Source organism: Catharus ustulatus, chromosome 8 (assembly GCF_009819885.2).
Source record: "Catharus ustulatus isolate bCatUst1 chromosome 8, bCatUst1.pri.v2, whole genome shotgun sequence".
Classification (NCBI taxonomy): domain Eukaryota; kingdom Metazoa; phylum Chordata; class Aves; order Passeriformes; family Turdidae; genus Catharus; species Catharus ustulatus.
In genome coordinates this window covers 14,307,140-14,329,132 of record NC_046228.1, presented here as the reverse complement: position 1 = coordinate 14,329,132, position 21,993 = coordinate 14,307,140, and the positions used below count along the sequence as shown (strand labels likewise).

General features: G+C 57.8%; 5 protein-coding genes across 9 annotated transcripts; 3 read left to right on the top strand and 2 right to left on the bottom strand.

Moving 5' to 3' along the window:
• Positions 1-506: 506 nt before the first annotated feature.
• Positions 507-5,343, bottom strand: CUTC (cutC copper transporter). 5 transcript variants are annotated; one of them, XM_033065844.1, is made up of 9 exons: positions 5,250-5,343; positions 4,860-4,931; positions 4,730-4,789; positions 4,362-4,571; positions 3,118-3,153; positions 2,605-2,738; positions 1,997-2,024; positions 1,492-1,597; positions 507-938 (listed from the first exon to the last, which is right to left on the bottom strand). In XM_033065844.1, exons 1-9 carry the CDS (start codon positions 5,311-5,313, stop codon positions 827-829), a joined length of 822 nt encoding a protein of 273 aa, XP_032921735.1. In that variant the 5' UTR covers positions 5,314-5,343; the 3' UTR covers positions 507-826. The 5 variants fall into 5 exon arrangements, with proteins under 5 accessions (XP_032921735.1, XP_032921737.1, XP_032921734.1 ...); XM_033065846.2 differs by having other exon boundaries at positions 4,362-4,560; positions 5,250-5,330; XM_033065843.2 differs by having other exon boundaries at positions 5,247-5,328.
• LOC116999302 (cytochrome c oxidase assembly protein COX15 homolog) lies at positions 5,312-9,797 on the top strand. Its single transcript, XM_033065841.2, has 8 exons — positions 5,312-5,607; positions 6,056-6,178; positions 6,404-6,590; positions 7,026-7,193; positions 7,693-7,774; positions 8,097-8,251; positions 9,148-9,261; positions 9,506-9,797. The coding sequence occupies exons 1-8, from the start codon at positions 5,312-5,314 to the stop codon at positions 9,635-9,637; spliced, it is 1,257 nt and encodes a 418-aa protein (XP_032921732.1). The 3' UTR covers positions 9,638-9,797.
• Positions 9,798-9,986: 189 nt separating this feature from the next.
• LOC116999301 (V-type proton ATPase subunit e 2-like) lies at positions 9,987-11,674 on the top strand. Its single transcript, XM_033065840.2, is given in 4 exon segments — positions 9,987-10,138; positions 10,229-10,245; positions 10,248-10,275; positions 10,486-11,674. Coding segments are annotated over 4 exon segments (243 nt in total). The 5' UTR covers positions 9,987-10,034; the 3' UTR covers positions 10,580-11,674.
• A 640-nt stretch (positions 11,675-12,314) lies between these two features.
• On the bottom strand, positions 12,315-17,222 carry ENTPD7 (ectonucleoside triphosphate diphosphohydrolase 7). The gene is made up of 12 exons (XM_033065839.1): positions 17,200-17,222; positions 16,952-17,119; positions 16,676-16,881; positions 16,449-16,599; positions 15,959-16,062; positions 15,829-15,885; positions 15,396-15,544; positions 15,153-15,319; positions 14,093-14,417; positions 13,917-14,002; positions 13,639-13,800; positions 12,315-13,488 (listed from the first exon to the last, which is right to left on the bottom strand). The coding sequence occupies exons 1-12, from the start codon at positions 17,205-17,207 to the stop codon at positions 13,260-13,262; spliced, it is 1,812 nt and encodes a 603-aa protein (XP_032921730.1). The 5' UTR covers positions 17,208-17,222; the 3' UTR covers positions 12,315-13,259.
• A 678-nt stretch (positions 17,223-17,900) lies between these two features.
• Positions 17,901-21,776, top strand: SLC25A28 (solute carrier family 25 member 28). The gene is made up of 4 exons (XM_033065838.1): positions 17,901-18,217; positions 18,312-18,540; positions 19,333-19,389; positions 20,680-21,776. The coding sequence occupies exons 1-4, from the start codon at positions 17,993-17,995 to the stop codon at positions 21,195-21,197; spliced, it is 1,029 nt and encodes a 342-aa protein (XP_032921729.1). The 5' UTR covers positions 17,901-17,992; the 3' UTR covers positions 21,198-21,776.
• Positions 21,777-21,993: the final 217 nt, after the last annotated feature.

Here is a 21,993-nt window from a genome sequence, read left to right as displayed (position 1 = left end):
CACAATCTGATGCTATTCAAATCTTTTCCTGGGTATTTTACAGAGTAACTGAAATGAGTCTGACTGAAATGAATCCTGACTAGGCAGCAATGACCCAACAGGCACATTCCCCATGCACTGTCTGGAAAACAAGCAGTTTATACTTCATGTTGAGACAAGGACCTGGAAACTTCCTTAGGAAAAGCAGCTTGTGCTCTCAAGAAATCTCATCATACACCAACCCCACCTTGAGCACTGAGGACCCACAGCCCAGGATGTCTCACAGCTTCCTCACCTAATCAGTCAGGTGCTTCTCACTACTTCGAGCTGCTGCATTGCTAATCCCCACCTATCCTACTGGTTGACCACAGCAGGCCTTGTTTCCCAGCTGTGGCTATGATGTTTCCCACCATGGCATTCTGGATGTGATTGTATCCTCTGGCAAAGCAGGGCCTGATTAATTCAGGGTATGCAACATGGGTCATGGTCTTACCTGAAAACATAAATAAACTCTAGAAAAGCACAGCAAGAGGGGGGCAGCTGCAGTGTTTATTTGACAATCACATGCAGTGCTAACACAATTCAGTCCCCCTACTTGCTCACCTCCCTTCTACCCAAATGCTGCCAAACAGGTGTTGCTGCAACATCTGGGGATGAGTCCTTTTATTTAAAATGGCCAACATAAGTTTCCAGGCCAGGGACTTCAGGGGAAGCCAAGGGAAGAGGTGTCAGGCTTCATCACCTAGTGCACATCCTCTGCAGCCTGAGGACGGAAGCAGTACCCATCTGTCCGTGTGCCAGGGCAGACCCTGGAGTCTCGGCGTTCTCGTCCCAGCAGTGACATCCACTACAGAATGTTCTTGGCAATCGCATTCAGGGTCCTCACTTTGGCCACATCTGCCACCTTTATGGAGTACTCGGGGGCAGAGAAGGACGCTCCCATGGCAACGTTCGGATTTCTGTCAGGACAACCAGTGATTAGTGGTGGTCTGCTGGTGATACAGATGAGTAAGATCCACCAAGAAAAACACCCCTGTATTTCCCCTAGCTTCAGCATTGGCCCAAGATGGTGCCACCAAATTAATGATGGGACAACAGGAACAACAATAATCCAAAGGAGTGCAGACCTATGGACAAATATAACCCATTCCTCACTCATTTCTCAGAAGCACATCCCACTGGCTTCCCAAATCCTACACGCTTACATTAAAAATCTAAGGCAATGACACCACAACTGCCATCCCAGGTGCCCTCCAAACTCCCAGCTGGCAGTAGCAAGAGAACTGTCCCAAGGATCTGGTTCTGCATGGAACTCATGTCCACATGAAGAGCACTGCTGGATTCATGCAGCAGAACATAGTGTCAGGCACCACAGTCCCAAACATAAAAAAGCACAACTAGCACCCAGGAAGCTGTTTGAAATTTATGCCAGTTCTACAAACTCCCGTTCACATTCATGTGGCCTTTCCCTCATAGCATTCTGCTAAAAAATAAACATAAGTAATCAGTTACCTGAACTTCATCCCTGAGTCCCGAGCTGAGCGAGCAGAGCAGTGAAACTCGGAAGCAGTGGAGCCTTCCAGAATCCTCTGCAGGTTGCGCTCCGTGATGCCACCTCCTGGTGGGAACAAGTCCGATGTCACACACCGAGCAGATGACACTATTCCAGACCTGACATCACCCCGGGGACCTCACCACTAAGGGACAGGAGCCATATAAAGGGAAAAAACAGCCCTTGGGACAACACAGGCCCAGGCACATGAAAAGGGACAGCAGAAGCCTTGGCTCATGTTCTTCCACAGATCTAGAGCTGTTCCCAAATCCTGCAGGGAGCAATAGCTGCAGAGCTTGGCCCTCCCCAATAGGCTGCATGGCCTTTACTCACACCAGGACAGGAGCTGCTCCTCTTGGGCAGCTGGCTCAGAAAGCCATATCAGAGAGAGGATTCCAGGGCAAGAGGCTAGCAAGGAAAGGCTAGGGATTGCAGAACCTGGTACATATGACAAAAAAACATTACCTGGCACCACCACAATTCTGCCCTTGGCCTGAAAGAAGAGTAACATACATGTCAGTGATATTATCGAGGACTACATCCACATGTGCATTTGCGAGGCAGCAAGGAAACCTCACATGCAGCATTTCCATAAGTTTATGGAGGGCACCATGGTTTGCAACTTGTGTGCTCTCACCCATCTTTTTTGTACTACTCATGTTTTAAAATGAGAAGTGGTACTTGCAGTTACAGCTAAGACAACCTGTCACCATTCCCTCCTACCTCTCCATCCCACCTTGGTACCTTTCAGGTACACCTGTTGCACTTTCCTAAAAGGAACAGTGAGACACTCAGCAGGGACCTCACTGCTGTTTGCCTGGGCTCATCGCCAGCTGTTGAAACAAACTCCCACCACCTTCCCTGAATCTGCAAGCAAGAACCCAAACAGTTTTTGCTGTGGGAGGTTTCAGAGTGCAGCCTACACAGACTTAAGGAAACATATTAAAGCCAAGCAAGAGAGGGAAGGCAAGCACTCTTTGACGTAAGTCCCTTCCAGAAATGAGGAAGGGAATGCTCCCAGGCAGTGCCATGGAGCAGCCACAGTAACCCAGGGGAGCACAGCAAACACTCACCTGTTCTGCAAGCCTCTTAATCAAGGACAATCCTTCCAGTGCTGAGCTGTCACAGCCACTCGTCAACACCCGCTCAAAGCCCAGGGAAATCAGGGTCTCCAGAGCCACCAGAGGGTCATGCACCATGTCAAAGGCTGAGGGACCACAACAACAGCTCAGAAACCACCCAGTTCATTGTGCTCAAGCCTGTTCCTCAGACAGCTCCCCAAAGGCAGCAATAGGAAGGGTCCTCTCACACCCTGGACTCACAGCTCCCGACTGTTAACACTGATTGCAGCAGTGCCAGGGCCACCATACTCAACTCCTCAGACACCTCCTCTCTCACAGGGCACTGAGACAGCTCCAAACCTGATCCCCTGACCTCTTCCCTTATGGGGAACAGCAGTCTGCAGAGCATTCCCCTCCAAAGAACAAGCAGAGAAGACCAAGCTCAGCTCCCTCCCAGCCCCACCTTCCCCCCGCAGTGGGACACAGACTGGACCCTGCCCAGAGCCACTGTCCCTGGAAACTCACCGCGGTGAAACGTGACGGGCAGGGGACGGCACACAGCTGCAAAAAGAAGACATATATGGTCAGTCAGGGCTGGCACAGAGTCCCTTGTGCTAGAACCAGAAACACACATGACATGGAAGAGGGCAAAAGCTTCTCAAGCCATTCCTGAGTAGCTCAGAAGAGTCCCCATTCTTGCTGGGAACAATGCTGTTTATCCAGGCTGTTTCATGGAGAAGAGTTCTTCTGCCCTTTGAGAAAGCAACAAACCGTTTTTTTTATAGTAACGCCAAAATTCCCCATCTCATCTAGAACATGCAGAACCCTCATTCCCACCACAGATGACTTTCTCTGCAGGAAGGAAGCAGGGAAGTTGTATCATCTACCGGGGGAAAAGACAGGACCATTGCTCTTGGAAGCAGGAGAGCTGACTTTTGCAATTTCTTTCACTACTTACAATTTCTGCTCTCAGACCACAGCAAACATCACCAGAGGTGCTCTATTTACTGAGCAAAGCTTATTTATTTCTACAAAAATATATCCACCGCTCCCTGCCCTGGAAACAGCAGAGCACATGTTGGTCTAGTGGAGCTAAGTCCTGGCAAGACCCTTTTCCTTTGCTGCACCCCTTACAGCACATTCATCTTCATATGAGAACCTCAGCACCACATCACCAGCACCAGGGGAAGGCCCAGCCCTTTTTAGCTTTGGCTGTAGCTCCCAAAAAATATGCGGAAAGAAACAGAATTTGTTTCCACATGTTTGTGGCCTGGACTAACAATCTGCCACTGCTGCTTCCGTAGCTTTTATGTGTTCACACCTCTCTCTCGTAATCTTTTCTCCCTGGCTGTGTTAAGAGAGAAAAATGAAGATGAATTACCAGCCACACAACGCCAAAGTCCAGGAGATACCTATCCTAGACAAGGATATCCTGTAGGAAGGACATAAGGTACAGAACAAAGTACAAAGAAAACGAGGGAGACAATTCAACAGTTGAATGCCCCTAAAGCAGTTCACCTAAGCCTTCTTAGGTTTGTCCCAGGTGGCCTCAAACTCTGTGTGAATGGCTTGGGGCAGTGGCCCTTGGTCTGCAAAGTTTCTAAACTACACAATGTCTCACAGGTATGGCAGGGAATGAAACAGAAAAAGGTGGAAAGAGATGCAGATAGGATGTGCAGACCACAGCCCACTGAACAGTTCCACGGCAGCAGCCGGAGCAGCACTGAAACCCTGCCACAGCACGGAGCTCTGCCTGGAGGCACCCTCACCCAGCAGCGCCGTGCAGAGCTCCGTGTCGATGCGCCCGTCCTCGGTGAGGGCCCCGAACACCAGCCCGTCAGCGCCGTGCAGCTTGGCCAGGCGGATGTCGGCTTTCATCACCTCCACCTCCCGGTCCGAGTACAGGAAATCCCCGCCGCGGGGCCGGATCATGACGAACACCGGGACCCGCACGCACTGCTTCACCACCTGCAGCAGCCCTGCCGGCGGGACAGGGGCGGCTCAGCTCCCGCCGCGGCAGCGCCGGCCCCGGGGCGGGCAGGACGGGGCCGGGCGCGGAGGGAGCCGAGCGGGACAGAGAGGAGGAGAGGGAAGGGAGAGCAGAGGGGAAGGCTGCCCAGGGGCAGGCGCGGCTCACCCATGCTCGGGGTGGTCCCTCCTTCCACGAGGCCCGCGCACAGCTCGATCCGCCCGGCACCTGCGGAGAGGCGCGTCAGAACCGGCCCCATCGCGCTGTCGCCCCCTCCCGCGTGGTCCCCGGGCCTTACCTCCGCGCTCCGCGTTGACGGCGGACTCCACCGAGTCCACGCACACCTCCATGAGGAACCCATCGTCCATGCCTGCGGGACGGGAGCGGCGCGGTCACCCCGGACCGCCCCATGGTGGCAGCCCGGGCCGCACCGGCCCCGCCGCGGGCCCGCCCCGCTTCCGCCTCAGGCCCCGCCCCCTGCCCGCGCTTCCGGTTCCGCCCCCTCGCGGCCGGGGCCTGCGCCGCCCGTTGGCGCGAGGGCGGGTGCGCGGGCGGGTGGAGGTGCGGGCCGCGAGCTGGGCGCGCCTCCGCCAGCGCGCGGCGCGCGCAAGCCCCGCCCCCCGGGCACTTCGACCCCGCCCCCGCCGGCGCGCGGGCCCCGCCCCCGTCCCGCACGCGCCCTCACCACCTGCGCTGGCGGCGCGCGGGGGTCGCTGCTCTGCGCTGCCGGTCACGCGCCGCGCGATCGTCATGGCGACGCCCGGGCGGGCCCGGAAACGCTCGTCCCGTGCTTCCGGCGGCGACACTTCCGGGGTGGCTCGGGATGCTGCGAGCGGCGTGCGGCGGGACCCGGCAGCTGCTGCGGGGGGGCCCGCACCGCCACTGCCTTTACCGACACACGGCCGCCTCCCCCCGCGGCTCTGCCTTCCGCGCCGCCTGCTGCAACAGGCGCCCCAGCTCGCCGCGCCGCCGCCCGCCGTGGGGCGATGGCTGCTGGTCTGCAGCGGTGCCGTGGCCGGTGCCGTGGTGCTGGGCGGCGTCACCAGGTGAGCGCGGCACCCCCAGCCCCGCAGAGCGGGTCCCTGGGCGCTGCCTCCGGTCCGCGCCCCCGGTGACCTCCTGCGGCTGTCCCCACACCGAGACCCACCCCGAGCGAGCCTGTGAGAGCTCCTCTCGTGTCTTCCCTCCTTGGCTGCAAGGGAACATGGTGGGATGGGGCTGGGAGTACCGGGGAGACCGTTCATAATCTCACTTTAGGTCTGGTCATTCACAGACTCTGATCTCCATCCTGTTCCTAGTTGTGATCTTAACGATAGTCTGAAGAAGGGTTTTAAGACTTATCATAGAACCACAGAGTATGCTGACTTAGAAGGGTCCCACAAGGACCATCAAAGTCCCAGCTCTGGGTTGTTGTGCAGCCAACAGCTCTCACTCAGTTCAGTAGATTGCTTGCTGTCAGGGAGTGAGTTGTGCTGTTCATGTCTCTGCTCCCAGGCTGACAGAATCAGGCCTTTCTATGGTCGACTGGCACTTGGTGAAGGAGATGAAACCTCCCCAAACGCAGCAGGAGTGGGAAGCTGAGTTTCAGAAGTACCAGCAGTTCCCAGAGTTTAAAATGTGAGTATGCAAAACTGGAAGGAGGGTGGCAGAGAGATCCCTCCTGTGACTGAGCCACTCATAAAACTATTGTAAGAGGGAAGATGTTTTCTGAAGTCACTGGGAAGCCACGGTACTGCCTGGTGGCGGCTCCTCTGTTCCCTGCCTTTCTCTGAGGAGGCGATCCCATGTGGTGCAAAGTTCAGTGCAGGGCTGTGAAACAGTTCCTTTATTGTCCTTTACCAGCCTGAACCACGACATGACGCTGCCGGAGTTCAAGTTCATTTGGTACATGGAGTACTCGCACCGCATGTGGGGCCGCGTTGTGGGCCTGGCCTACATCCTGCCTGCTGCCTACTTCTGGCGCCGGGGCTGGCTCAGCCGGCCCCTCAAGGGCCGTGTCCTTGCCCTCTGTGGGCTGGTGTGCTTCCAGGTGAGAGCTCTGCAGCCACAGGGATTAGTGACAACGTCTGAGTATCACAGAATGACCTGAAAGATCATCTGGTTTTAACCCTCAAACAAGAGATACCTCTCACTAGCCCAGTTTGCTCAGAGCTCCATCCAACCTGAGAGATGGGGCATCCACAGCTTCTTGGGAAGCCTGTTCCAGAGCCCACCACCCTCACAGCACAGAATTTTTTCCCAACATATAATCTAAACCTACCCTCTGTCAATTTGATGTCTTCTGATTCAGCATCACTAGGATAGTGGGATTCACGATAGCTTGGTGTCAGTGCCACCATGACAGTGTGTCAGTGCTGGTAGCTGGTTAAAAGTAGAGAAACAAGTTGCTTTGCCCCTAATGTTTGTCCCATTTTAGTAGTTGCTGCTGTCCTGTCTGGTTCTGAGCCCTCTCCTGTTGTGTTAGGGACTGCTGGGATGGTACATGGTGAAGAGTGGGCTGGAAGAGAAGCCAGACTCCTACGACATCCCTCGGGTCAGTCAGTACCGGCTGGCAGCACACCTGGGCTCTGCGCTGGTCCTGTACTCTGCCAGCCTGTGGACAGGGCTGTCTTTGCTGCTTCCACAACACAAGGTACAGAGTGGTGTGTCAGGATTTAAAAACCCAGGGCAGTGTCACTTCAGAGGGTTGGGGGGTGATGTGAAGGTAAGGAAAGGATGTGAAGGCTGATGGTGCTTCTCTTGTAGTCTCTGTTCCTGACTCTGATCTAAACTTACAGAATACCCATCCTGTAAACTTCTTGGTTATGGGACACTTGCTTTGGCTCCAGCTGTTTGGGTCAAAAGTGATTAGTCTCAGAATTTGTGGAAGCTCAGTCAGGGGTGTGCTTGGCTGGGCTAAATGGTTTGTGCCAGTAACTGTCCAGGGGCCACTTCAGTTTCTGCCCAGAGCTGGACTCGATTACCTGTGGTTTTGAGGGACCACTGAAGTGTGGCTGCTGTGTGGTGGTCTGTAAAATCCCGCTGTAAAATACAGGCCAACCCTTTGACCTATGTATGTAATGAAGGCTTTTCTCAGCTGCTGCCAACAGCACTGGGAATGCATTGATTTTTTTTTTTTTTTAATTTTACAGTTGCCAGAAACCAAACAGCTCCTTCGCTTGAGAAAATTTGCTCATGGCACTACAGCTCTCATTTTTCTTACTGCTCTTTCAGGTAAAGCTCTTTCTTTCTGTTGTCCAATATGACTCATTCCTCTCTGCTAGTTTGGTTTTTTTCTTCTGATCTGTGGACTGTGAGAACCCCATCCATTCTCTGGGAAAGCTGCTACTGTCAGGGATCTTACAGTCAAGAACCTCCTCACTGGTCTTTCCTGGACAGGTGGAGATCCACCTTCCAGCCTGCCTGTGATGTGTGATCTCTGTATATGTCACTAAAAGAACTTCAGGATCAAGCTGAGCTCTTAAATGAGCGCTGTGCAACCTGGAGTGACACCTTATCTATTCTGGTAGCCTTATTTTCTGCTCTGGAATTGCAGGTGCCTTTGTGGCCGGGCTGGATGCTGGCCTTGTGTACAATTCCTTCCCCAAAATGGGGGAGCGCTGGATCCCAGATGATCTCCTTGCCTTTTCCCCCATGCTGAGAAATATCTTTGAGAATCCTACAACTGTACAGTTTGATCACAGGATCTTGGTAAGTGCTGTCTTCCTGATATGTCTGGGCTGCTTCTTGGTTGCCTCGTGCAGCCAAGCTATCTTCTTTGGGCTGTGGTTCTGTCAGCTTGAGTGATTTCTAGGGTGTCCAAAGGGCCTGAGAGTGTCTTACCAGTTTGCTTCTGCAGGAAGAGGAAGTTTAGCATTGTTATTTATTTTCAGTGTGGCCTTCTTCCTTAAGGAGGTCTTCCTCCTGCGCAAGTAACACGCTTTGTTTCTCTGAGTCTCCTTTTCCATAACATGAGCTACAGTGTGGGGTAGCCTTTCTAGTGGAATGTCTGGGAAAGCTGTGTGAAATAAAACTTGGAAATCCTGATATTGAATCCTTCCTCCAGCGTTTCTGAACTTGTTTTGCACAGTAGTGCCCTGTGAATATATCTCAGCTAGTTAGAGCAATCCGGATATTAAGCACCACTGACAGCACTGCTGTGAACTAAGCTGTGGCTAAGACTAAGAATAGAAAGATTAAGCTGGATTGGGGTGACCTGCACCACAAGATTATGCTGGTGAACTGTAGCTGAGTGGTGGAAATGAGATCAGTTTTCCAGGTGACAGCTTCCACCTTCAATTGTCAAGGTGACAGCTGGGGAGAGGGCAGACACAATCCCTAATGACTTGAATAAATGAGGAAAAGCTGTTGAAAAGTAAAGCATTCATTTGGAGCAAAATAAGTCTCTATAACTTCACTTAAATTTCAGGGTTGTTAACCTGATGGTGTGGGAGCTCTAGGATTTTGTCATGGCCATTAGTACGTTCCTTTAGTTAAATATTACTCGCACAATTTCTTTTACTGTATGGAAGGCACAGCCAAAAGCCACTGCACCCATTTCCTTTGAACTTTCATTGAAGGGTGGTTGTTTCCCTTCCCTTCTGTAGGGAATTGCCTCCGTCACAGCTGTCACAGCACTGTACCTCTTCTCGAGGAAGATCCCACTCCCTCGCAGGACCAGGATGGCTGTGACTTCCTTACTGGCCGTAGCTTGCGTGCAGGTACTGCCCTTTTTTTTTTCCCTACTCCTTTGTAGCACATTCACAAGGCAGAGCTGACCCCTCTTGGATCTATGCTGGCTCCAAGAGTCTGGAGCTGAGAGGTGAAGCTGCCTAGACCCCACAGCTCACCATACTGCATGCACACTCTGAATTTGGGGTGGCTTTCTAACACCACCCTTTGTGCTGGGCATGGTATCAGTGGTGCATCCACAACTGCTGTTACCTTTTCTTCCCTTCTTGGCAGGTGGGCCTGGGCATCAGCACCCTGCTGCTTTATGTCCCTACACCTCTAGCTGCTACACACCAGTCGGGCTCCCTGGCGCTGCTCAGCATGGCACTGTGGCTCATGAACGAGCTCCGGAGAGTTCCCAAGTAACGCACCGGCGGGAGAGCCCTCCCGGGAGCCGCACCGCCGGACGCAGGGGCGGCCGAGCCCCGGGTGCGCAGGGGGATGTGCGCCCAGCCGGGCTGCGCGGGAGGCGGTGGCGGCGGGTGTGAGTGCAACTTTGTAACATAAAGGAGTTTTGTGAAGCGGATGTGTCTGGCTGGGTGCTCCTTTGCGGAGCGAGGTGCGGAGGGATGCGGGGGCCGGGCGGAGGCGTTCCGGGCCGGGCCGAGACGAGCCGAGCCGAGATCCGGGCCGAGCCGAACGTCTCCGCCAATGGGAGGTGACGGTGCCGCGAGCGCGGCGCGCTCCGGGCGCGGATTGGCGGCGTGGCGCGGCAGTGGGCGGGGCCGGCAGTGGGCGGGGCGCTGTCCGGCGCGGAGCGGCCATGACGGCGCACAGCTTCGCGCTGCCGCTCGTCCTCTTCTCCGCCTTCTGGGGCCTCGTGGGCATCGCTGCCCCCTGGTTCGTGCCCAAGGGGCCGAACCGCGGGTGAGTGGGGGCTCGGGGGGTACCGCGGGTGACGGGGAGTCGGGCGTTTTGGAGCTGGGCCTTCCCGTGCTAACGCCGGTGTCTCCGCAGGGTGATCATCACGATGCTGGGACCACCGCCGTGTGCTGCTACCTCTTGTGAGTACCGCGGGCGGGCCCGTACCCTTCCCCCCACCTCCGCTGGCTTCACCGGGACTGGGGGCTGCTTCCCAGCTTCCTCCGTGGATGGACAGGACAGACCCCGGGCTGCGGCCCGCCTGCCTGCCGGGCCCATCATCCCGGGGCAGCAGCCGCTCCCGGCGCTCTGGTCTGCCAGGGGGGCTGACGGCAGGTTGTGTCCCTTTGCAGCTGGCTCATCGCCATCCTGGCCCAGGCCAACCCCCTGTTCGGGCCGCAGCTGAAGAACGAGACCATCTGGTACGTGCGCTTCCTCTGGGAGTGAGCAGTCCCTGGGAGCTGGCACCTCAACAGAGACCCCCATCATATCCACGTGAGTGAGCAGAGGGCTGGGATGGCAGGGATGTCCCTGCTTGCCTGCCTGTGTCTGGCTGGGGAGGGAGCTTCAGCTCAGCCTGTGCTGGGCTGGGGGAAATGCTTTGGCTTCTGTGTGCTGTGGCTTGTTGTGAGCTGATTCCAGTGTGAGGCTGTTGGCTTTGCGCTGGGCCTGAGCAAATCAAAATTGTAGTTCTCAAATTAGTGGGAGCTCCCTCAGAATGTGGTTTGGTGCTAACTTCTCTACCTTTTTCCCTCTCTTAGCTTTGTAGCTGTTCCAGCCTCTACCCTCCTGTGCCAGACAGCCCCCAGAGGTGCTAGGACAGAGGCTGGACCCGCTGCCCAAGCACACCTGGACTACTGCAGCCTGGACCAATGGATGGCTGGGGCCCCCCAACCATGGCAGGCAGCACCCTGGTGAGGGCCTACTAGTCCAGCATTAGGAGCAGCCAGGCTACCAGGGAGAGATCCCTTCAGCTGGCCCAGTGCTGCAGTGCTGAACACCATCCTGTGAGGGAGCTGTGTGTAGTGCCAGCGGGTCCTGTCCCAGCAGTGCTTGTCCTGCCCTGTTAGTGTGATCAGCCCTAGCAGCCCTAGCCCCATGTGAAACCCCTGCTTGTAGCCCAAGGTGCCCAAGTAGTTGCCCTGTCCCTGGTCATTACATCCACTGGCTGCCTGTCTGCATGAGAACAGAGGAGCCATTGCACCCTCTGTGGTGGGGTGGTCCCTGCTAAGGCAGATTCTGGCTGTGGGTGGGAGAAGGGAGGGCTGACCCTGGAGGAGCTGCAGACCCCCTTAGGTGTGATAAGGGAGGTGTTGGGGTATGCTGGAGAGGATTAACAGAGGGCTGTCTCCCACCTGAGCAGTGAGGCAGCTGCAGTAGTGTTAGGTAACTCCACCACAACAATATTGGTTCAGGTTCTGAGAAGAGCCAAGTAGGGCATTGTTGTTCATTTCCCCTTATTTATCAGATAATCTGTATTTATTTATTTGTCTGTGTTGTTTCACTTGTGTTGTGGAAATAAATCCTTTTTGTAGTAAGTCATGCTGGAGGCTGAGTCACTTACTGCTTTGAGGTTGAGCAATAGTCTTGGCCTTATTCAGACACCTTTCCCCAACGCTGTTCTTACCCATGAGAACAAGGCTGGGATCCTCAGCTGTTGAGCAGGTCAGCAGCACACTGGTGCATGGAAAGTTTTATCCTTGACGCCAGCTGTGCGCTCATGCTGTGGGACCAGGGTCACAGGGAAGGAACTGTGTGTGCTACACAGGGAACTGGGTACTGCCAGCCCCTTGCAGCTATGCTGAGGCCATTTCCATGGCACTGGAGCAGCTCAGCACCCTCTTTGCCAGGCAGCTAAGACTGAGGTGGGGAATAAGGCAAAAAGCAGAGACCAGCATCTTGGACGGGCTCTGAGTGGGCAGGCCTTTCCTCTTAGGAAGAGGGCAGCAAAGGGTGCTGTCTCCAAGGATCCCAGCAGTTTGGTTTGGATCGGAGCTCCCCTTGCTGCTACCAGCTCAGTTAGCTCAGTCCTGCTGGAATCAGAACAGTACTGACAGGAAAGGAGCTCCATCGTTGCACTGTGGCAGCACAAAGCAGCAGCAGAGCTGTGCAGACATGCAGCCACCCCCCAGCCAGCAGCCATCGCTGCTGGGAGCTGCTCGCTAGGAAATGAGACCAGTGCTGGATGGCTCAAGGGGTTTGTTTATTGCTACAGGAATGGGAACAGTTGAGTTCAACAAAAGTGACAAACTTCATTGTACCATCAGTGGGGCTCCAGTCCCTGGGAAGGTTTGTGCCTGTGTGCACAGCTGCAGCCCTGACCTGCCTAGGGCTGTGAGCTGGGCTGGACTGAGTGGCTCTTCCAGGGGCAGGTCCAGCCTGCACTCATGGAGAAAAGAACCACAGGTCCTGACACTAGTGCCGGGACACAGTTGTACCCAGGAGGGAATGTGTGAAATGAAAGAGCCCACTTTGGTGGTGCCTCAAGAATCAATCAGTGAGCCCTCAGGGCTCAATCTGGAATGTTGGGTAAGACTGTAGGATTGTCCTCAGAGGGAAGACATAGCAAAGAGCAGGACACCCCCTCCGGAATACTCCAAGAGGGGCCATGTTGGGCAGAGCAGCCTGATGGAGCTCATGGTTTGCCTTGTTCCTGCAGTAACTTAGCTGGTGCCTGCTGTTCTCCCAGCCCCAGGCTTGTCAGGGCCTGCAGAAGGCCACCAACCCAGGAGATGAACCACAGCACACCACCAGGTTACTCTGCAAAGTGGTGGCTGAGTCATGGGGTGGCTCAGTGCTTCAGGCCAGAGCCCTGGGTTGGCTGCCTCAGTGACAGTGTCCTGTTATCTGAGGGATCTGCCAGGGCTACAGCCTTGAGCCTGCTGGTAGCAGAGGACTTTGCTCTACACCACGTAGTGGGGCAAAGGCCAGAGACCAAGGAATGCAAAGATTAGGTCTGGGGCAAGGTGGAAAGGAAAGGTCTCATGTCCGTAGCTGCCTCAGCCCACAGACTCTGGTTTGATACAGAGATGATGGAGTGCAGACTTTGAGATGGTCGCTCTCAGAGCCCAGGCTGTCTGCCAGTCCTAGTTCTGCTGCTGCAACTGGATGCTGGGTCCCACTGGCATCACGGCCCACTTCCCTGGGCCAGCGGCACCACTACCTTGTCCAGCCAGAGCAGGGTGTGCTGGGCCGAGCGCAGCTGCCGGCGGTGGATGCGGCGCAGCCGCAGGAGGTAGAGGATGATGGCCAGTGCCACGACCAGGATGCAGGCAAAAAAGAGATAGTGGTTGTAGACAAAGGAGAGGCGCAGCCAGGAGGCGTGTGCTTGCCGGATGCTCTCCTGACGGAGATCCCTATGGAAAGGAGTGTCAGGACTGGCCACGAGATGCAGTGGGGTGCTGGCAGGGTCCTGCCATGGTCCGTGCAGAGCCCTCACCCAGTGCAGTTATTCCTCTTCCCCAGCCACCCTTCCCTGTGTGACGCCTTCAGCGAGCCCATGGTACCTGAGTGGCAGAAACCGCGTCTTGTAGAGGATGGCTCCCAGTGTCCACTGCACCTCCCGGTCGTACACCAGCTGGGCTGTGCGCAGGCTGGGGTAGTCCAGCGGGAACTGGAAGCCCTCATGAAGGACTTGGTACATCCAGGCTGATTTGAAGCACTGATACCTGCAGACACAGCACACGGGAGCATCAGCCAGACACTGACAATTGCACCAGTCCCTTGCCTCAGCAAAAGGCCCCCAGGAGGTCCAGCCATGGCCCCTCCCAGCAAGTCCATTTACTTCAGCCGGTGCTGGTCAGCATGCACCGAGTAGAGGCCACCACGGAAACGCTGCGTCAGCACCTCCCATCGCTGGCTGCAGTACTCCTGGGGGAAGGAGAAGTTGAGGTTCAGAGCAAACCATCCACTCTCAGCCCTAGGACCAGCCCAGCTCCCCTGGGCTGAGGCAGCACCCACCTGGGCAGCAGCAGTGAAGGTGGCAGCACTGTACTGGCCCCCCAGACGCAGCACGTCCTCTGTGCAGTAGAAAAACTCTGAGAAGCCGTAAAACTCGCTGTTGCTGAAGTCAATGGGTGCTTTGTAGGTCTCCACCAGCGAGGCATGGCTGCCATTGGACCCTGCCAGGAGGGGCTGCAGCAGCTTTGCACAGGTCTGCCAGTCCCCTCGTCCCCTCATGTACAGGGTTTTGCCACCCCTCACCACCGTGTCCTCCAGCCCTACTGGCAGGCAGGGGTCCAAGAAGGGCATGTTGGGGCTCAGCCCTGTCTGCTGGTTGTGCAGCCTGGAAAACAGTCCAGGAAAAAATGGCAGTTGCACAGGGGGTCATATACCACATCCCAAAAGCCTAATCTAGCCCTGTCCCACATCCAGATATCCTCTGCACCAGGCCAGGCTGTGTCCTCTCAGAGCTGATCCCTGCCCTGCCACCTCCTGCTAAGGCTGAACTTGCCAGATCTGCCGTGCTGGCCCGCAGCTACATGCTCTGAGCACCTGTAGGGTGCAACAAGGCACAGCCCACCCCCCCAGCTCATGGGGCTCTGTGCCTCTGCACAGCCCCTGGGGATCTGGAGGCAGGGGCTGCTCCCGGCACAGGAGTACCTGGGCACCAAGCCTCTCCACCTCTGGCGACAGCTTCATGTAGTGCTCTTGGAAGGAAAGGAGAGACAGGAGACAGGAGAGCTCAAGGTGGGGATGCAATGGAAAGATGTGTTGAGTGAATCGGTGCTGGAGGAGGGGAAGTCAGAGCAGGAAAAGCCAAAAGCCACTAGGAGGGGCTTCCCTGTAGCCTGTCACAAGGAGAGAAGGAGGAAGGCAGGGAGCTGTGGCACTGATAACACTAAGCACTCTGTGCCAGCCCAGGCACCTGCCACACAGCTGCTGCCAGCGTGGCTGTGGGAGCTGTTATCACCACAGGCAGCTCTTGAGGCAAATTCAAGGGGGAGAGCACAGCATGAAGGAACCAGCACCCCATTTCACAATGCTCTAGTGGGGGCACCACTAGGTGAGGCAGCAATACCGGTTGTGTGCATAGGTTTGGTTCAGCACATGCTCCTCATAGCGCTGCCGGGCAAAATTGCCCCCGAAGCCCAGGAAAGTGTTGACGTAGACACGGTACATGTGGCCAGTGTGCTGCACATCACAGCCCAGGTTGAATTCTGCCAGCAAGCTCTTAGCAGCCTCGTCCTGCTGACACAGATAGGTCCATGATCAGCAGCTATCCAGGGAAGGCAGGAGCTGCTCTCGGGGACCAGACACACACCTGCTGTGGGGAGGAGATGGCTCCGGAGTCGGGCACTTCGTAGGCAATCTGCAAGGAGGCGCCTCCCATGTCTAGGATCCCAACTGTTCTTTTCCGAACCAGGGACTTCCCCTGGTCCCCCAGTGCTACGGTGACCACTGCATCCTCCTCTGCAACCCACAGCAGCATGTCAGCAAGAGGCAGGGCTGGGACAGCATCTTCTCCCTTCCACCATCACTGCACAGCTGCCTCATGGGGTTCCTCCACCCCTGCAGGCAGACCCCAGGGGCCACCTGCAAGGACCACCTCCCAGGTCAGGGGAAGTTTCATACAAATGACAGGGGTCAGGCATTGCTGCCTGTTCCAGAGATTGATCTTAGCTACAGCACTGGTACAAGGTCCAGCATGACTCTGTTTAGACCCTCCCAGCGGTTCTACACACAGGCAGACTCACCATCCTCATGATCAAACCGCCCCAGGACAAAGTTGATGCCAATCCACGAATAGACACCTGCACAAGGCAGAAAAGGTCATTACAACAATATACTAAAGAGGAACAAGCAGTGCTTTGTGGCAGCTCCTACCTTCCTGCTTCCCTGAGATCACTTCTGCGTGTGATTTGGAGAAGAGGAAATCAAACTCCAGGGGCACATTAGTCACCAAGTCGTCCAGGATTGCAGCTTGCTGCCTGCAAGGGCACAGCAGAGGGACAGATGCTGGGGGATGTTCACCAGCATTTGGTGAGAGAGACCAGAGTCACACTGCACTACAGGCCTCGTTCAACCCCACAAGTTCTGCTGCTGCAGCCAGCATGTTTTGGAGATGAAAAATAGATCTATTTTGTCTGAGATCCTCAGTCAAAAGCATCTCCTCTCAGCTGCCTCCCAGCATGCTCAACCCTTCCTTCTGCATCCCTCACCACTCGCCCTATAACGTGCCCCTTCCTTTTTCAATTCCCCCCCACAGGATTCTCCATTCTCCCGCAAGGTCCAAGACCAGGCAGCTGTTGCCCTTCCTCGGGGCTGAGGGATCCCAGCGCACCCCCGGCTCGCCTGGCAAGGGCGGCGAACTCACCGCTCGGGCAGCAGCCGCATCCCCGCCGTGCACAGGATGTACAGCGGCGTCTCCTTGTGCTTCCTCTCCGGGACGTGCGCTGCCGCGAACCGCAGCAGAGGCCGCAGGTAGGGGGTCGCCTGCTCGGGCGCTGCCGCGGTCACGGAGATGCCTGGCGGGGAAGGCGCGGTGAGCCAGCCCGCCCCGTCCGTGCCGGGGGCTCGGGGCCGGAGAGGGGCAGCACGCACCGGGTTTAATTTTCTTGACGACGGGGCGGCTGTTCCGGTCCCTCATCTGCTTGATATCCAGCAGGTCGTGGGGGTTCCCGTTGTGCGGGGGCCAGAAGTAGACGAAAACCCGGGACCCGCTGCTTCCGCAGTCCACCACCACCCCGTAATTAAGGGACGAGTCCTCGGTGTCCGTGGCCGTCAGCTCCGCCACATGCGCCAGGTACCTGCGGCACAGCGGCACAAGGCTCAGTACCGGCGGTGACCCCGCTCCCCGGCATCCCGGGCCCCGCTCACCTGTCGTCCCGCCGGGAGGCGCGGGGCGGCGCGGCCCAGCGGCGGGGCACGGCGGCCGCCAGCAGCAGCAGCAGCCCCAAGAGGAGAGCGAGCCCCAGCACAGCCGGGCGCTGCCGCGGCCCCGGGCACGGTCCCACCGAGCGCCACGACAGGCAGGAAACGCCGATCCTGAGGGTAGAGACCACTGTTCAGCACCGGGACCGCGCCGGCCCCGACTCCCCGGCCCGGCTCCGCCCGGTCCCATTCACCTGGCCATGTGCGCCCGCCGCTGCCCGCCCGCGCATCGCCGCTGCCGGCACCGCCGCCGGCACCGGCGGACACGTCACCGGCTGCCGCCGTCGCCGCGCCCCGCCGGCGGAGCCCCGCCCCCCGCGCACGGCGACCAATGGCTCCGCCCGCCCCGCCGGAGCCACGCCCATCGCACTGGGCGGGACGCGCCCCCTCCCGTGCCCGGCTTCGCCCTTGCGCCCGCGTCCGACCTTCGCCGGGAGGCGTCACAGGAGGCTCCCGGCCAATCGCGAGTGCCCAAATACACAGCACGCGCCGACGTCCGGAGTGGCGGACTCGCCGGCCAATGGCGGCTGCCCGGCCCCGCGGGGAGGCGGGGCGAGCGGGCCAAAGGTCGCAGGAGCGCGGGCCAATGCGCCGTGGGGCAGGGCGGGGCGCCAAGTTGAGACACCCAATGGGCTACGAGGGCCCACAGGGCGGGCAGTCCCGGCGGCCAACGGGCAGGGCGCCCGGGCGCGCCGGAGGGAGCGGCTGGCCAATCGCGGCGCCCGAGCCGCGGAGCCGGCGGCCAATGAGCGCGGTGTTCGTGGGCGGTGCGCGGCCTGCCGAGCCAATGGGCGCGCTACCGGGGCGGACGCCGGACGACGGCGGCCAATGGGCTCCGGGGAGGGGCGGGGCAGCGCGGGGCGCGGCGGGCGCGGGCCGGGGCGGCGGCGGTGGCGGCGGCGCGATGGAGCTGGGGGCGGGAGCGGGGCGGGCGCGGGCCCCGGCGCGCGGGGCGGCGCGGAGTCGGGCCGCGTCCTGCTGCTGCTGATGGGTGGCGGCGGCGCGGGCCGGGCGCGGCGGGGCGGCGCGGAGACGGAGGTGGCGCCGGGTCCGGGTCCCGGTGCCGGCCCGGGAGGCCCCGAGCCGCGCTCCCCGCCCGCCCCCGACTACGAGGCGCTGCCCCAGGGCGCCGCCGTGTCCACGCACATGCTGGCGGGCGCCGTGGCGGGCGTCATGGAGCACTGCGTGATGTACCCCATCGACTGCGTCAAGGTGCCGGCGGGCGCGGGGAGGGGGGACCGGGCGTCACACCGGGACCCCGGGCACGGTCTGACGAGCCGCACGCCCGGGCCCGCCTTTTTTGCAGACGCGGATGCAGAGCCTGCAGCCGGAGCCCGCCGCTCGCTACCGGAACGTGCTGGAGGCCCTGTGGCGCATCGCCCGCACCGAGGGCGTCTGGCGGCCCATGCGGGGCCTGAACATCACCGCTACCGGCGCCGGCCCGGCGCACGCCCTCTACTTCGCCTGCTACGAAAAGTTAAAAAAGACGCTGAGCGACGTTATCCACGCGGGGGGCAATAGCCATGTGGCCAACGGTACCGGCCCCGCCACGCCCGGGTGGGAGCGGGGTGGGAGCGGCAGGTTTGGCGGTAGGGAGGCCCGGTCCCGCCGCGGGGTCGGGGTGCCAAGGATGTCTTAAAGCCCTGTGCTCTCTCCAGCCGTGAGCCAGCCGCACGGTGCCGGGCACGGGGAAGCACCGCTCCGCGCCTGCCAGAGCTGCTGCCAGGTATCTGGCCTGACGCAGGTTAGTCACCCTGGCTTGGAAGGATGCTGGTGGACAGGAGCTGCCTGCAGACAAGCTGGGACTGGCCGTGGCCCCGGGTTGGCAGTGCCAGAGCTCGCGCCAGGAGTGCCACGTGTTTTCGGAGCCCGTCTCGCCATGGTGGCCATTGCTCGTCTCAAGGACCCGCCACAGTAGGGGAAGCATGGGGCTGAGGGGAGAGCAGGGCACGTTCCGCCCTTGGCAGGCGTGCAGCAGAGTGCCAGCGGGCTTCTCCGTGGCACACGGGGACACTCGCCATCCTGAGGCCTCCCTGCCAGCTGGGACTGCTATTGGCCTGTTCCCCCAAGGAGTGGGCACAAATGAGTCCCAGTGACCCCATGGGACTTAGCAGCCTGTCATAATCTTCTCCCCCTTTCTCGATGTCACTCTGGGTGGGAACCTCTGAGGACCAGCCCGCCTTTTGGAAGGGAGATGGAGGCCGCCTTCAGATTTCACCTTTTTCAGGGGCCTCCTCGTGTGCCTTGGCCAGGGACTTGGGGCTGTGGTGGAGTCCCAGGGTCACTCACCTTTCCCCCCCTCACATGTGGCAGTTCTTGTTTTGCAGGTGCAGCCGGGTGTGTAGCAACATTGCTCCACGATGCAGCCATGAACCCTGCTGAAGGTAACGATGCTCCTGGCCTGCTGGGGAGGGGACAGTCGGGGTCTGCCCGAGGCTCTTGGGTCACTCTGTAGCACACAGAGTGCTCTTGTTACTTGCCTGACTGCAGGAGTTCTTTGGGGGCCTGCCCAGTGCTCCAGTTAGGGACCCTGGTGGCTGGACAGGGTGGGTGGAAGAGATTAACTCGGGAGCACGGCAAACCACAGTTTAGGAGGAGCTGGGAGGGCATGGGCATTTCATCCAGGAGTTTGGCTGGGGTCTTACCTGGAACGGGAGAGAAGGCAAGAGAAACGTGATAGGCACTGCCAAAGTCATTCTAAGTGTATGGAAGCTGAGTGGGGTATAAAAATGTGCTAGAGAAGTTGGGAGAAGAGAGATCTTGTGAAATGTCTGGAAGATGCTGATTTTGATGAACTTCATATATATGAAAGAGGTACAGGGAGTTAGTAATTTTACTAAGTCCATGAAAGTGGTGGGAAAAGGAGAAGCAGTGAGGAAGGGCCAATCATGAAGGTATTTTTGCCTCTTGACACTCGAGGGCTTGTGATAGGGCAGACTCCAGCTGACCTGAGTCCAGATCCTGCCTCCCCACATACAGGGACGTGAGGAGCAGGCAGCTTCCAGTCTCTTGTCATTCCTTCCCTGAAGCTTCTCTTGTCATGACTGTAGTAGTTCAGTATCATGTCATTTTTAGCTCTTTATGGTCATATTGAAATAGGGAGAGGTAGAGCAGTGGCAGACTGTGCTCTGGACTCCCCTGTCCCACTCTTGAATGTGTTGGGGGGTTGACATCTGAATCTTGCCCCAGAGTGGCTGCATTTGGCAGTTCTTGGCTAGTGGGTTCTGCAATGAGCTGTGGTTATTCTGGGCTGCAGTGGGGGTGGCAGGGAGAGTCTTATCTAGATTGAGAGCTGGCTGGAAAATGAGAGACTGGTATGCTGGGGGGGTTCTTCTGACTGAGTGATAGCTCGGCAGCAATGGATGGGAAAACATCAGTTGCTTGGGAGCAAGGGTAAATCTGGACTGTAAGCAATGGGATATCAGGATATTCCCTGGGGCTGTGGCATGTGAGTGGCTTCATAGTGATGATGTCTGTGTGACAGTGATGCCTCAGCAGATTTAAATAGCTGGTTCCTGTCTGGAGACACAGGGACACTGGTGGTGTGAGTTGTCTCTCTTCACCTCTTAGTCCAGCATGACCAAACTCCAACCCGTTGGAGGAAGCCTGGCTGTGTTTACTCTTTTCTTTCCTCTTTCCCTCCGTGCCTGGCTGCTGCTGCTGCCTGTCCCAAGTGGTGAAGCAGAGGATGCAGATGTACAACTCGCCTTACCAGCATGTGATGGACTGTGTTCGGGCTGTGTGGCGCAACGAAGGGGCCGGAGCTTTCTACCGCAGCTACACCACCCAGCTCACCATGAACATCCCCTTCCAAGCCATTCACTTCATGACCTATGAGTTCTTGCAAGAGCAGCTCAACCCCCACAGACAGTACAACCCAGGCTCCCACGTGGTCTCTGGAGCCTGCGCGGGGGCCGTCGCTGCTGCTGCCACTACGCCTTTGGACGTTTGCAAAACGCTGCTCAACACCCAGGAGTCCCTGGCCTTGAGCTCCAACATCAGTGGACACATCACAGGCATGGCTAATGCCTTCAGGACGGTGTACCAGGTGGGCGGTGTGACCGCCTACTTCAGAGGGGTCCAGGCCAGAGTCATTTTTCAGATGCCCTCAACAGCGATTGCCTGGTCTGTGTACGAGTTCTTCAAATACATCCTTACCAAGCGCCAGGAGGAGCGTCGGGCTGGAAAGTGATCCAGAGCCAAACGCTATTCCAGACCTGCTCACATGCCCTCCTGGTTTGTCTTTTGGCCCCTCTCCCTTTTGGTTTGGTTTGTGTTGAAGAGAGGGGGCAGCGAAGCCCTTCGGGGTTTAGCGATGCCGTTTTTTGCCTGTGGCGGTTGCAGCTCTGCTCAGGCTGTGCAGCTTGCTCTCTCCTGGGGTTCTCTGAGATGTCCCACTGGGAGCTGCAGCCCAGGTCACATCCCCCTGCACTTTGGTGGAGCTGTGTTCCTGACCTCCCTTAACCGCACATCTCACGCAAAACTCGCCCCTGCTCAGAGGGGAAGGTGAATGTCCTACCCTGCCCCGGCAGGGCCAAGCTGAGCTCGCAGTTGCCAAGGAGGGGGTGACAGCAGGATGCTGGGGGCTTTGTCTGGCTTTTGGCTGAAGCAACGTGTAAGTCTTGGCCGTTGTCTCGTAGCACGCACAGTGATGCTGACTGCCCCGGTGGTGGTGGTTGTGGGCGAGGGGAGGATGGCACTTGAGGAGGGAGCCTGTAGGTTTGTTCTTGTTCCTGCTCTTGACACCTCCAATAAAAACAGTTCTGCTCTATCCTCATGTCCCATTCTTACTCCAGCATGGCCCAGCTCCCAGCACTGTGCCTTTCTGACTGTGCCTGGTGCTGAGCTCTTTTGATGGATGCCAGGGCAGGGAGGGAAGAGCAGTCTAGGGGTGGTGCTGGGAGAAGGGGGCCTGTCTGGCTCAGTCACCCTGGCAGCATGCAGGGATGAGAGTGCCTCCATCCCTTTTGGCTCATGGTCTATTGCCT

Coding starts and splice junctions, on each gene's coding strand:
- SLC25A28 (XM_033065838.1), top strand. CDS start 17,993: ATGGGTGGCGGCGGCGCGGGCCGGGCGCGGCGGGGCGGCGCGGAGACG. Junction 18,541..19,332: donor CAATAGCCATGTGGCCAACG/GTACCGGCCCCG, acceptor CTTGTTTTGCAG/GTGCAGCCGGGTGTGTAGCA. Junction 19,390..20,679: donor AGCCATGAACCCTGCTGAAG/GTAACGATGCTC, acceptor GCCTGTCCCAAG/TGGTGAAGCAGAGGATGCAG.
- CUTC (XM_033065843.2), bottom strand. CDS start 5,313: ATGACGATCGCGCGGCGCGTGACCGGCAGCGCAGAGCAGCGACCCCCG. Junction 4,572..4,729: donor AGGGACCACCCCGAGCATGG/GTGAGCCGCGCC, acceptor TCCCGCCGGCAG/GGCTGCTGCAGGTGGTGAAG. Junction 3,154..4,361: donor GCTCTGCACGGCGCTGCTGG/GTGAGGGTGCCT, acceptor TTCTTTTTGCAG/CTGTGTGCCGTCCCCTGCCC.
- ENTPD7 (XM_033065839.1), bottom strand. Junction 14,003..14,092: donor CCTTCACTGCTGCTGCCCAG/GTGGGTGCTGCC, acceptor TCCTTCCCCCAG/GAGTACTGCAGCCAGCGATG. Junction 13,801..13,916: donor GCTGACCAGCACCGGCTGAA/GTAAATGGACTT, acceptor CTGTGTCTGCAG/GTATCAGTGCTTCAAATCAG.
- LOC116999302 (XM_033065841.2), top strand. CDS start 5,312: ATGGCGACGCCCGGGCGGGCCCGGAAACGCTCGTCCCGTGCTTCCGGC. Junction 8,252..9,147: donor AGTTTGATCACAGGATCTTG/GTAAGTGCTGTC, acceptor TCCCTTCTGTAG/GGAATTGCCTCCGTCACAGC. Junction 9,262..9,505: donor TGGCCGTAGCTTGCGTGCAG/GTACTGCCCTTT, acceptor CCTTCTTGGCAG/GTGGGCCTGGGCATCAGCAC.